At 37.7% G+C, this 14,731-nt stretch overlaps 1 protein-coding gene across 3 annotated transcripts in view; it reads right to left on the bottom strand.

Moving 5' to 3' along the window:
• Nucleotides 1-24: 24 nt before the first annotated feature.
• LOC107700648 (histone H3-like centromeric protein A) overlaps nucleotides 25-14,731 on the bottom strand; it is a 16,763-nt gene continuing 2,056 nt past the window's right edge. For 2 of the 3 annotated variants that reach the window (XM_016502381.1, XM_016502382.1), the window contains exons 3-5: nucleotides 11,795-11,910; nucleotides 11,602-11,676; nucleotides 25-646 (exon numbers count right to left, since the gene is read on the bottom strand). In XM_016502381.1, the coding sequence (XP_016357867.1) occupies nucleotides 518-646; nucleotides 11,602-11,676; nucleotides 11,795-11,910 (320 nt within the window). In that variant the 3' untranslated portion in view covers nucleotides 25-517. The remainder of the gene's footprint in view (nucleotides 647-11,601; nucleotides 11,677-11,794; nucleotides 11,911-14,731) is intronic. The other variant, XM_016502380.1, reaches the window with a different exon arrangement.

The following is a 14,731-nucleotide window of genomic DNA, read 5'->3' as shown; positions in this document are numbered from 1 at the left end:
TATATATATATATAATGTGGTATTTAGGAGTGCGAGGATTTGCCACAGTTTAACAGGATGTTAGCAATCCATGTTCAAAAACATCAAGAACATAGACAATAGTGTATATTATCATTCTAATGCAATTTAAGAACCAAGCTGATTAAAACACTTAAACATTCTGATGTTGACTGGCCAAAGAGCTGCCAACACAAACTGCAATACTGCAAATATTGGTTTATTATCAGCAAACATCATCAGAACAAACATCACCTTTGCAACTTTACAACACAAAATAAAATGTTTTATATTACAATTCTAAAAATGCTTAAAAATTGGTTACCGTCATCAACGCACTACGATGCCATATGAACATTTGGTTTCTTTGGCTGCATATATGCAACCGTTTGAACATTTCATTGAAGGTCTGAAAACAGATTACATGCCATCAAATATAGAAAGTGTTCATACATCTCTGTCTGTACAGAAATTCTTTAAATCTTAAAAAAAGAAACAGAAAAAGAGAGAATATCCAACTTCACATGTTTTCAACACCTCTGATTCGCCGGGCGAGTTGTATGTCTCGTGGAAACAATGTCACCCTCTTTGCATGAATGGCACAGAGGTTAGCATCAGAAAACAGACGGACCAAGAATGCTTCTGCAGCCTGAAAGCACATGAAAGAGCCAAGTTATGTACTCTAAATTATTACAATAAAAAATATATATACTGCGATACAAAAATATGACAATGTGAATTGTGGATGCGAGAAATTCATCGTGAGAGTTAATAACAATGTAGATTTAGTTTGTTTTTCAATTTAAAGCAGTCTGCCTAGACGCATTACATTTCCACCTGGTATTAACATGCTGTGAACACATGTTCGGATTTGTTATGACACTCCCTCTATCATACACAAAAACAAGAAATTCATTGCATAACTGCAGTTAAAGGGTTAGTTCACCCAAAAATTCTGTCATTAATTACTCACCCTCATGGCGTTTCAAACCCGTAAGACCTTCGTTCATCTTCGGAACACAAATTAAGATAATTTTGGGATGGAATCTGAGAGCTGTCTGACCCTGCATAGACAGCAACGCAACTGAAATGTTCCCAAGTCCAGAAACGTAGCAAGGAGATCTGTAAAATAATCCATGTGACATTAGGGGTTCAACCGTAATTTTACGATGCTACAAGAATACTTTTTGTGCGCAAAAGAAAAAAAAAAAACGACTTTATTCAACAATTCGTCTCCTCCACGTCACCCTAGCGCCATTTTGGAGAGTATCCCTTGGACGTAAACAGCGTATGCTGTTCTGTGTCAGCTGCGCCATGCGGATACGTTGTTTTCGTTCAGATCAAATCACAACAACGTAGGAAACATCCGGCGTGACGCAGCTGACACAGAACAGCATCTCAGATTCCATCAAAAGTATCTTAATTTGTGTTCCGAAGATAAACGAAGGTCTTACGGGTTTGAAACGACATGAGGGTGAGTAATTAATGACAGAATTTTCATTTTTGGGTGAACTAACCCTTTAATAGTTTTCTGTGTATGATCACCCCAAATGATTGTATATGATTTAATGGTAATTTAATGCCAAGCGAACAGGAGGAATTTTATTCAAATAATTTAACCTGAAAAGTCTGCATTTGTACACCTGATGATGTCTTATATAAAAGGGGGTCTTTCAAATTTTTAACATCAATATTATCATCAACCCAGAATATAAAATAGCAGTCTTTGTATATTTATATTGTCACAAATAAAGTAATTGCTTCAGAACTATCCAGTCTTTTTAAAGAGGTAGATGTATTTTCTCAGAACCAGAGTTTTTGTATGTGTTTTGCTGTTTTGTCTGACCCTGCATAGACAGCAACGCAACTGAAATGTTCCCAAGTCCAGAAACGTAGCAAGGAGATCTGTAAAATAATCCATGTGACATTAGGGGTTCAACCGTAATTTTACGATGCTACAAGAATACTTTTTGTGCGCAAAAAAAAAAAAAAAAACGACTTTATTCAACAATTCGTCTCCTCCACGTCACCCTAGCGCCATTTTGGAGAGTATCCCTTGGACGTAAACAGCGTATGCTGTTCTGTGTCAGCTGCGCCATGCGGATACGTTGTTTTCGTTCAGATCAAATCACAACAACGTAGGAAACATCCGGCGTGACGCAGCTGACACAGAACAGCATCTCAGATTCCATCAAAAATATCTTAATTTGTGTTCCGAAGATAAACGAAGGTCTTACGGGTTTGAAACGACATGAGGGTGAGTAATTAATGACAGAATTTTCATTGTTGGGTGAACTAACCCTTTAACATGCATAACTGTTTTGTTTTGCATGCAACTTAAATAACCAATGTGAAGTCTTGATTTTCCACAAAAAGCAATAAATAAATTCATAAATGGTTCTTAGCTTGTTTTGTCTGTAAATTTTTTTAACATTCATTAGACTTTAAAAAATAACGTCTAATTTAAGTGAATTTAAAACAGTCTTCATATAAACCCATTATAATAAATGTCACATTTACCTGTGCAAGCAACAAGTAGGAAATATACAGAAATAGAATAAAGTTATCAAACACTAAATTCTAAATTAAATATAGATGAATCCTTAAAGCTACAAAAGTTACTGATTTCCTCTTTTTTCTTTTGTTCTTTGACATCACAGCAGCTGGATTATGTTATTTGGCTGCTATTACTTTAAGAGCTGCCGCTGCTGTACGAGACGCGGATGGATCTGATACGCATGTTCAGTTTCTTTTGTGTTTTAATATGAAATGATACAGGCTACACCGTTTTTGTGCATGCAATTGAACAGCACGCGCTCCAAGCACAGTATAACGGCTGACAGGACAGGAATATTCATTTTTAACTGACATATGACCTGACAACATCTCATTTGACCGCAATTCACTGTTGTTCTACTGAAGCTCCTCGTCACCTGTACCGTTTCCACACTTGTTTGTCTAACGCCTGGTGCTGAGGCAAAGTGGAGTGCGCCTCTGAAAAGTCCAGAGGTGGACAAAGTACACACCTCTATTACTTGAGTATAAGTACAGATACTGCTGGTCAAATATTACTCCATTACAAGTGAAAGTTGTAAAGACAGATTTTAAGTACTTAAGTACCAAAAGTAAATGTCCTTTTTTTTACCAATGCACTGATTTATTATGGTTTTAATACTTGCAATACCTTATGCATCTGAAGCAACTTACAATGCATTACACATACTGAATACACTAGTACCTTTGGACTGAAGAGCTTTTAGAAAGTTAAAAACCTATAGAAATGAAATAAGTGAGTTGAGAAAAATACTTTTTTTAACACCCCTACTGACCCCCACATAAGCAGAATGGTAGTGATCTCAAATAGCTCTGCCAGTGTGTTCACACATCTATGTAGCCATTCATCCACATTTGAACCAAGCGGACAGTGAAATTGCTGTAAATACAGACTGATAAGAAAAAAAAAATCAAACTTGCTTTAAAACTCAGCAACACAACTGTAGCTGTATAACTTTACAGCAACACTGCTTTAACAAAAAAGCAAAACAGCAAGACTTATTTGACATCAAAACAAAACATTTTTAAAAATGCTGTCTAATCGCTCTCACTGTACTTTGATGTCATACACAGAATGGTCTGTGCAGTGCTGCTTCAAGTCAAACACCTGTGTTTTATTAGGAGACGCACAACAGTTCTTCTGTGGCTTTATAGGTAATATTTTCATTTACACAATTTTGCAAAATCAGACAATATTTGTTCTAATAAATACCACAATATTATTAACTTCTTATTATTGAACTGTTGCAAATAAATATCACATTTGCAACTGGTCAGTGTTCAAAACATGCTGGGAAATCACTCCACGTAACACTACAAGAGTGATTACTCATAGGCTGTCTAATAAATAAGTCATGTTTAAGAAGAAAAAAATAAATCACAGACTGACTTTCAAAGCTGCTACATCATAATAGACGTTGATAGAAATGTAGTGGAGTGAAAAAGTATGATATTTGTCTTTCAAATGTAGTGAAGTTAAAGTAATATGTTTCCAGAAAAAATAATACTCAAGTAAAGTACAGATACTCAAAAAGTGTACTCAAGTCAAGTACCGTAATCAAGTAAATGTACTTCGTTACTGTCCAACTCTGGAAAAAGTCTACCGATTGATGTGGTCGTAAAGATGTTCTGCATCTAAATAAACGCAATTCTTGTCAAGAAAAAAAAGAGACAGAAGCTGCAGCTGTGAGTGGGGTGGCCAACCCTAGCTCCGCCCCTGCATTAAATATTTTTAACGCCGTTAAACTGGAAAAATTATTTGTCTGCGTTAATGTGCTAATTTTGACAGCACTATAATAAATATGTAATTAGGGCCAGATATTCGCACATGTAGGGGGCCCAATTACAATAAAAAGATAATACGATAAAAAGAAACCCTGACCAACATACTGGTTATTAAAACAATCGCTTAGTGATTATTTAGTGATTACTTGGCCGTGTGCCGCTACAAGAAAACCTTAAATTTGGATGAAAGCAGCAAGGCCATTATCATCAATTATCAAAAGAGACATTAAAGGTAGTAACTATTCCTATTAAATTAAATACTGCAAGTATGTGCTTTATAACAGCATCTCAACAGAGTGATGGTAAAACGGTTAAGCCGAATAAATTTGGTAAGCTGTTAATATTTTTAATGCTGGGGCTGTTTTGGGGTACTATATAGTAATAGGGATGGGGTGGGGGGGGGGCAAAATTCTTTTCGCGGTAAAAGGTAAATCTGGCTCTGACTATAATGAAAATGAACATAACTGTTTAATAAATGGGGGAAATATCACTTGTTCCTGGGATCAGTGTTCTCAACCGCTGGCAATAAAATGACAGCAGAAAGCAGCGGTCTTAAAGGGGTCATATGATGTTGCTAAAAAGAACATTATTTTGTGTATTTGGTGTAATGAAATGTGTTTATGCGGTTTAAGGTTCAAAAAGGTTGAAGGTTTTTAAGGTTCTGTCTTTTTACGCGTTGCGTTGCATCGCGCCGCTTAAACATAAAACCATGTCTGCATTTGTGATCGGAGAAATGACAAACCACAAGCTTACACAACGAAACACAGCGTCTTCACGACATGGCGGCAGCAACAATACTACAGCGAGAATAAAAGTTACGCCTTCTTTCTTTGCGTGAACATTTGGGCGGCGTTATGCAAATCTTCCCACACAGTGATGTAGACATGTGGGGGCGTGTTAGAACGAGCCGTTTTAGGTAGGCGTGGCTGACTCTTAACTTTTATAAAGAATATCTCTTTGGATTTGAGGCTTTAGTCTTTGCAACTTTACAGATCTTCTTTATGCACCAAGAGCTTGTAACACTCCAAAGAGAAAGGAAAAATTGAAATCGCATCATATGACCCCTTTAAGTTAGATCCTTGTCGATCAGCTGCTTTTCTTGCTGAAAAAATGATAATCATCAAAAAAACATTAGTAGGATAAGTAGAGTTGTTAATTTTATGGACAATCAGAATTAATTGACCGTTTTGAAAAAGGTTTGATTTCTTGAACGGCGTAAATGTTAAAGTGCAACAGTGAAATTCATTAAAAACTTGAAACATTTTTTTTCTTTTAAACATTTGTATGTGCAGTTTGTGCTTAGCTTGTGTGCACTGTATGCTGTTTCTGTCTGAATGTTTGTTTTGATTTCTTTAAAACCCACCTTCCAAAAATCCCAGTCTGCTCTGATTGGTCAGCCGCCCCCAGTCTGTTGTGATTGGTCTACTGCTTGGAGTGTGTTTCAGAAAAAAAACTGTATGTCCATGTAATACCCAGCTCTACCCAGAACGATCACATATTAGGCGAGTGGCAGTAAGTACGGATCTGGGCCCGTATTCACAAAACATTTTATCTTACCACTAAGAGTTCTCCTAAATAGCAGTAAAAGTTTTTAGCTAAGAGTTTTCTCTTAAAACCTGTTCACAAAGCTGCTGAGACAAACTTTTACTAAGGAATAGAGAGAAGGCTTGAGCTCAGAGTAAGCTCAGACCTCGTCGCTATGGATGATGTCAGCATGCTTACGAACTATGCACACAGTGATTGGCTGATAGTCTCTGTCAGAGATTTATTCATAGAAATATTGAAGAGCGTGATATCATATTCAAATGAAGGTTTAAAAATGTTGTCACATTCAAATAAAGATTTTAAAATGCAGGCTAATTAAACAAGTATGTGTTCAGCTAATTGTCAGACTCTTACATGTGTGATTACATCTCTGAGTGTAACCGGTGTTAACTAGTAGGTGTGTTCGACTTGACGCGGACCGACTGTGCAGACCGATCGGTGTATTACAGTACCACGAGAGCTAAAGAGAGCAGACTGCTCTGTGCGCTTTCGAGTCACTCTCGCGGATGATCGATCTGCGCCGCACCTCTTCTAGTCGAACACACCGGCTAGTGCTGCAGGCTTATTGGCTCACTGACGCTGATGAGATTAACCCCTTATGTATCGAAATTTCGTACCGAACGACGAAACGTTTTTCGATACTCGATGGTATCGAGGCAATTCGAAGAGTTTTCTCTTAAAACCTGTTCACAAAGCTGCTGAGACAAACTTTTACTAAGGAATAGAGAGAAGGCTTGAGCTCAGAGTAAGCTCAGACCTCGTCGCTATGGATGATGTCAGCATGCTTACGAACTATGCACACAGTGATTGGCTGATAGTCTCTGTCAGAGATTTATTCATAGAAATATTGAAGAGCGTGATATCATATTCAAATGAAGGTTTAAAAATGTTGTCACATTCAAATAAAGATTTTAAAATGCAGGCTAATTAAACAAGTATGTGTTCAGCTAATTGTCAGCCTCTTACATGTGTGCTTACATCTCTGAGTGTAACCGGTGTTAACTAGTAGGTGTGTTCGACTTGACGCGGACCGACTGTGCAGACCGATCGGTGTATTACAGTACCACGAGAGCTAAAGAGAGCAGACTGCTCTGTGCGCTTTCGAGTCACTCTCGCGGATGATCGATCTGCGCCGCACCACTTCTAGTCGAACACACCGGCTAGTGCTGCAGGCTTATTGGCTCACTGACGCTGACGAGATTAACCCCTTAGGTATCGAAATTTGGTACTGAACGACGAGACGTTTTTCGATACTCGATTGTATCGAGGCAATTCGGTCGGTGCCTAAAAAGTATCGAACTCGATACCCAGCCCTAGTCAGAATCCACTCAGCCAGGGGCGGCGTTTCTGTATGGCAGTTGCCATACCCTAGCTCAGTCATGTGTGCCGTGAAGAATTCTCCAAACTTCACATCTCTATTATAATTCGTTATTATTAAATAATACAAATCTGAGGGTTTTACAAATATTTAACCAATGCTAAGTATTACAAAGGGCTTGTCAGTAAAACTTCGTAACGCTATTGGATCCTCAAGCTCTCAGCGAAACCTCGTAACGTCACCTAGCCTCCATTCATATTGCCGCGCCGCGCACAGCCTGGAGACCGATCTCTGCTTTTTGCAATGCAAGGGTAAATAAATAACTGATGTTTGAATAGTAAAGCGTTTTCTTCAAACACTATGTCTGTAAAAGGCTAATGCTTTTGTGTGTTTGAAGAGCAGAAAAGTAGGTTATTTACCGTCTAGCCAATAGCCTATAATTTTGTAGGCCTACATTTTACATATCCTGTTAAAAATGATAATAACCTGTTTTGGTTATATTTACTATTAATTGCAGAAGGTGCACTCAGCAAAAATGGCGCGAATATTGATGGTTTTCACGCTTAAGTCAAGTATAAGACACCGCAGTAAAGATAGTTTGCGTTTTGATATTCAGATTTCTTTTGGCTATAAATACACAGTGCGCTGTCATAGACATGAAAATAAAACCAAGTGTCGTTCTCCATGATTTGTGAATTCAGGTGACGCTGTCCTCCTGGCCGAAACAGTTTTTTTTTCGTTGCGACTCTCAATTTTATGCCTATAGCTCCAAAAGTTGGACACTTCGAGGATTGAAACCGGTGTCAATTTCACCAGCTCGATTTGTAAATTTTTTCACAGCAAAGCTCTTGTTCTTAAACCCCTTGGTAAGTCCGCTATAAGGAATGTGAAAAATAGGCGTTCTTTATGTTTAACGTCTATTACCAATAAACACGCAGACTGCTCGAATACAAAAACATTGTTTTTAGGTCAAACTCGATTTGTGAAAACTCTCCCAAACGCAGTTTATCGCGTGTCTTTGTTTCTCTTTGCACTGCTCTTTTTTTCTTCTGTCATAATGTCATACGTTTTGGGTCAGCTGACCATTCCCTGAGTCACTAACATCACTATTCTGATCTGTGAAAACTTTCACAGGTCAGTTTGCGTCAGCTGACCCTTCCCTGCCTCATCTACATCACTATTCTGATCTGTGAAAACTTTTACAGTTCAGTTTGGGTCAGCTGACCCTTCCCTGGGTCATGCACATCACTATTCTGATTTGTGAAAACTTTCACAGGTCAGTTTGCGTCAGCTGACCCTTCCCTGCCTCATCTACATCACTATTCTGATCTGTGAAAACTTTCAGAGGTAAGTACGAGTCAGCTGACTCTTCCCTGGGTCATGCACATCACTATTCTGATTTGTGAAAACTTTCACAGGTCAGTTTGCGTCAGCTGACCCTTCCCTGCCTCATCTACATCACTATTCTGATCTGTGAAAACTTTCAGAGGTAAGTACGAGTCAGCTGACTCTTCCCTGGGTCATGCACATCACTATTCTGATTTGTGAAAACTTTCACAGGTCAGTTTGCGTCAGCTGACCCTTCCCTGCCTCATCTACATCACTATTCTGATCTGTGAAAACTTTCAGAGGTAAGTACGAGTCAGCTGACTCTTCCCTGGGTCATGCACATCACTATTCTGATTTGTGAAAACTTTCACAGGTCAGTTTGCGTCAGCTGACCCTTCCCTGCCTCATCTACATCACTATTCTGATCTGTGAAAACTTTCAGAGGTAAGTACGAGTCAGCTGACTCTTCCCTGGGTCATGCACATCACTATTCTGATTTGTGAAAACTTTCACAGGTCAGTTTGCGTCAGCTGACCCTTCCCTGCCTCATCTACATCACTATTCTGATCTGTGAAAACTTTCAGAGGTAAGTACGAGTCAGCTGACTCTTCCCTGGGTCATGCACATCACTATTCTGATTTGTGAAAACTTTCACAGGTCAGTTTGCGTCAGCTGACCCTTCCCTGCCTCATCTACATCACTATTCTGATCTGTGAAAACTTTCAGAGGTAAGTACGAGTCAGCTGACTCTTCCCTGGGTCATGCACATCACTATTCTGATTTGTGAAAACTTTCACAGGTCAGTTTGCGTCAGCTGACCCTTCCCTGCCTCATCTACATCACTATTCTGATCTGTGAAAACTTTTACAGTTCAGTTTACAGTTCACAGATCAGAATAGTGATGTAGATGAGGCAGGGAAGGGTCAGCTGACCCGTAGTGAGCTGTGAAAGTTTTCACAGATCAGAATAGTGATGTTAGTGACTCACGGAAGGGTCAGCTAACCCGTAAGGAACTGTGAAAGTTTTCACAGATCAGAATAGTGATGTTTGTATGTGCTCATTTACCTAATGAATTGGAAACCGTTATTCACAGGAACAGCACTGAATGACATTATTATAGGCTACAAAAACGGGGGGCAGAGCAAAGATAAACACTGCCACACGATATACTATGCGATTGTGAAAGTTTTCACAAATCGAGCTCGACCTAAAACAATGTTTTTGTATTCCAGCAGTCTGCGTGTTTATTGGTAACAGACGTTAAACATGAGGAACGCTTATCTTTCACATTCCTTCCCTTACGAAAAAGAAGTTTATTCAAGTGTGCTATTAGTATACTTCATTTAAACAAAAAGTAGACTAAAAGTATACTTTCCTATTTTTAATGTACTTCTCAGAAATGGGCTTTATGTACTTCTCAGAAATATACTTAAAATGACATTTAAGTATACAGGTACAAGGTGTATAGATATAAGCAAAACAGACAATTATATTTTATTGTAAAACCTGACAAGATCGTGAAATCGAAAGTGAAAGCATCCGAAGCCCGGCTTATAACATGGCAAAAGAGAAACTCCCGTTCACAAAATTCAAATCACAAATAATACTACTGATGAAAAAGAACGGGTTGAATGTTAACTACTTTCGTTTCCATATAACTATAAACTACGATAAAAGTTCATCAGCATGCATTGATTAATAGCATGTTGTAGCACAAAAATAATAATAATAATAAAAATAAAAAACCGTGCTCGTGCAACCAACTGAGAAAGTTTATCGCAAAAGAGCGACCAGTGGGAAGAATGAGTCTGGAGCGCTGAATTGCCCAGCTCCCTCTGTCACTCAGCACCTGTGTTCAAAATTCTCTGGTGCCGCCCCTGGTACATTGATGTATTTTTGAAAAGCAAAAATTAAGTTTGTCCAACTCTAAACCCAGTCCCCAAATAAATTAGGTTATTAAATAAAAAACTAGCAAAACGAGTTGCGCGGTGTCCCCACACCACTTTTCAAAGCAAAGTTACGCCACTGCCTGTGCATAAGCGCTTAATCGTTTATATCATGAGAATTTGGCCAAGTGTAGGCCTTAAACAACAATAAAAACTAAGCGCCCATATAGCAACAATAATTTAAAGTTATATAACCTGTAAAAGTTGATGAAAGCTTATAATGCGATGCACTTGCCTCAGATGCGGCTGTTCTATTGACAGACAAAACACAGATCTCCTCATTCGCCGGCCAAAAACCTTGTTAACTCCATTTGAGCTTGTTTTTCATATAGCCTGTTAAGTGCAAGTGTCTGATACAATACCAACACTGACAACGCAGTTGTAAACTGTCGTTGAATTATTTACTTTTTTTTTTTAGCTTTCTTTCTTTTTCGTTATTCACAATTTGAATAAAGGTTTTGGGAGTAACTTTTATTAATCAAGCTTCTTAAAAATATTGATACCATAGCAACGGATAGGATGAAAAGCATAAAAAAGTGCAGTGGTCTTGTTAATTAATCAATTTGTCTGCATTTACACTGCAGTTTGAAAGTTACATGTTAACAATACTTATTATTAGCACGAAAATAAAATTAATGCGTTAAAGGGGGTTTTTGCTGTAGTACTGCAATTGGTACGGAACTAATTATGTAAAACTATATTACCAGTGCACCAGATTTCTTATCCTGTAGGTCCCTCTAGTGGACAACTTTACTATTACAGCCTTCACCTTTTAGTTGAAATGAAATTACAATAATGAGAATTATTACAGTGACTTTTTTTGTTTTACCTTTGTCTTAATGGCCTAAAAATATGCTTCCTTTTCTTTAAAAAAAAGTTTTAAATCTTTTTCATTCTTTGATTTGAGAACTGCAAATTTTTTGACGTTCACCTTCATACATAATAAAAATACCAAAGACGCACATTTTATAGTTCATTTAAAAGTTAAAAGTTCTCCAGTGTGTACTGTGCAGTGATTTAGATATGTTAAGCAGCTATTTCCACGGACCAATCAGCTTCCAGAGCCGGAACTCTTCATTTTATAATACAATGTGAATGCAAAATCAATCCTTTTTAATTGTCACCTACCTCCTGTAAAGCCATTAGAGCATATCCCTGCCACATCATGTGTTCTCGACTAAATGTCTGGCACACCTCTCGAACCTGTCAGGAGGAAAAAATGATGTTTACATCAATAAAACAGCTTGCTCATGTTTCAAATGATTAAGTGTCAAAGGCTTGTCTGAAGTGGTTATTGAAGGATGCACAGAAGCAGTAGTACCAGCCGTGAAAACGGGGCCTTGCGCAGCAACAGATCAGTAGACTTCTGATATCTGCGTATCTCCATGAGAGCTCGAGTGCCAGGGCGAAACCTGTGTTTCTTGCGTGGGGACGCTTCTAGAACAGAAAGCACATAAACGGTAGACATTTAGCTAATGCTTTGGCATACAGTTCACTTTGTACATGTTCAGTTTACCTGAAGAGTATTCCAGAAACAGTAGGGTTAATATAACCATCCCATTAGACATTCTAAACAGAGCTCTGAATCTGTGAGTTACTATGAAAACAGATGCTAAAAAGATTTAGGGTAGTGAGGGGAAATCGCCCCCCTACTGTTTTTCCCAAAATAACCACTAGAAAAACAAGATACATTTTTGTAGTAACTATGGACTATGTTGACAAGAGTGATGCAGAAGTATTGGCTTATATAAGCTTACACTGGTGATGTACCTGAGAGAAAACGGGTTTCACGGTAAGTGATCTAATTTTCAGCAGTAAGAAAAAAAGCCTGTTGTTTTTTAGAACATCGCAGTTATATATGATATGAGAATATATGATATGGGAGTATGCGTTATTTAAGAAAAATATAATTATGTTTTCAAAATGATATTTTTTTCCAAACCTAGTCTGTTAAACAGGGGGCATTAATTAATTACTATAGTTAGCCTGTTCTGAACATCAAATCCTTTGTTTTCCATCAGATGTATTCTAAACATACACGGGGCAACTTTTAGAGCAATGTTACCATCAACGGGCAACCAGGGGCCTGTTTCATAAAACAAGTTTACCAAATAAGCCACGCTTATTTCAGTTAGTCTGACTTATTTTGAACCAAATCAACTGACAATAAGTCAGACTTATACCCGATTCAGACTACATGATTTTAGCCCGATTTTGCCCCGATTTGCTTGACGTAGGGTGTTGTGGGGATTCGTAAACGACAATGGGCATCGGGACGCAAGATTCCATCGTTTCAGCACGTGTAGTGTATCGTGGACGACAACCGATTCCACGTCTGCGATGCTTCACGACATCACGACAGAAAGACTAGCATGTTTAATTTCTTTATGTGTCATCGAGGGACTACCACGACAGAACAAAGAAAGAAAAATGCTGGCGAACTATAGCGGAAGCGCTTCAGCAATGTTTACACTTGTTTTTGGAAGTCAGTCGCTAGTTCCGCCTTCTCGATGACATCACGCGCGTCGTTAAAGACGGCACGCGATGAATGGTCAGGAAGCAACGTGTAGTCTGACATGTTTCTTGTCCACGACACGACAAGATTTTAGGAGTCAAAATCCTGTAATCTGACACAGTGACTATCGTGACCGACAAAAATATTGTGTAGTCTGAACCCGGCATAACTGAAATAAACCTGACTTACTTGGTAAACTTGTTTCATGAAACAGGCCCCAGGTGAGAGACAGGGCCCACGACCGATTTAAAGTATCCAGACAGAAATTTGTTACCCATTCTCAATGGAAAAGTGCCCAAGCAACATTGCTCAAAAAAAGTTGCCCCGTGTATAATCAGCCTAACTAGTTGATAGAATAAAAATATTTGTACTTTATATTTAAAAGATACCTCAAATTAGCATCAGCTTAGGTAGCCAGATAGCATCAGCTAACAAAATGTTGTAATTCATAATTACAGATTATATTCTTCTAAATCCTAAAATAAAACTGCCTGTACTCTGATTTGCTGTAAATGCTATAATGTATTAAGCAAATTGCTTTGTAAGACTGGGTACAAATGTAATTTTTGTTAAAAATCTAATAACATGAAAACTCTGGACATTTTTCATACTTGGTTTATTGTCACTAAAACTATGATAACTTTTCTGAACACATTTAATTTTGTTTCACATAAAAAAATGACAGTTTGTAAGGGGGGGCGTTTTCCCCCCGATGACGATGCTAATTATGTCTTTAACCACTACGTCACCCACCTGACCCATAAACCACATGAAAACATTTAGTAAGTGATATTCCCTGGAAGAAAGTTTTTACTAACAAAATGAGAGAAATTACATTTAAGTTGACTCATAGATTTTACCCGGATAAGAATTATATTAATAATACCAACTGTTCTTTCTGTTTAGAAAACCCTGAAACCTCTTTACATTTATTCTGGAATTGCTCTTACACAACATCATTTTGGTGTGACATTCTTGATTTTATCCAATGTTATGTCAATCCTAATTTTGAGTTTACTTATACAAGTGTAATTTTTGGTTTTCATGAATGTGAAAAAAAGGTGATACTTATTTCATAAATCTTATTTTCCTGTTAGCTAAATATCATATTCATATATGTGACCCTGGAGCACAAAACCAGTCATAAGTAGCACAGGTATATTTGTTGTAGCAATAGCCAACAATACACTGTACGAGTCAAAATTATTGATTTTTGTTTTATGCCAAAAACCATTAGGATATTAAGTAAAGATCATGTTCCACGAAGATATAAATAGGCCTGTCGCAATAATCAACATATCGACTTATCGCGCAATATATGTACATGACCTCAATCATTTTTGGTGACGCAATATATCGCCCATTATATTTACTTAAAAATTAATGTCACCATGTTTTGTACATTCCACTTGCGCCTGTGTCATTCGCAGCTTCTCGTACATAACGTGGTGTAGTCATGAGGTGCTAGTTCAAATTTAAAAAATGCTTCTACAAAAAAAAGTTTCATCTGCAGATATGGTCTTGTTTAGAGAGCTGTGCCTTTGTGCATACAGGCATCTGACTGCTAAGTAGGGATTGTGTTTTTCAGCAATAGTGTGCACCCTTAATTTACAGAGAAAAGAAGGTCAGGGAAAAATCTGCAGATGGAAAAATCTCCATACAAGTTATTTGTGCATTTTTTTTTCTACTTGTTTCTTTGCACTTTTTGTTAGAAAATGTTTATTTACTATTTATTCAGGTTTT

The sequence above is a fragment of the Sinocyclocheilus anshuiensis genome, unplaced genomic scaffold, assembly GCF_001515605.1.
Source record: "Sinocyclocheilus anshuiensis isolate Anshui unplaced genomic scaffold, SAMN03320099.WGS_v1.1 scaffold1360, whole genome shotgun sequence".
Classification (NCBI taxonomy): domain Eukaryota; kingdom Metazoa; phylum Chordata; class Actinopteri; order Cypriniformes; family Cyprinidae; genus Sinocyclocheilus; species Sinocyclocheilus anshuiensis.
The sequence above is the reverse complement of the archived record's forward strand: the minus strand, read 5'-3'. Positions and strand labels throughout refer to the sequence as shown.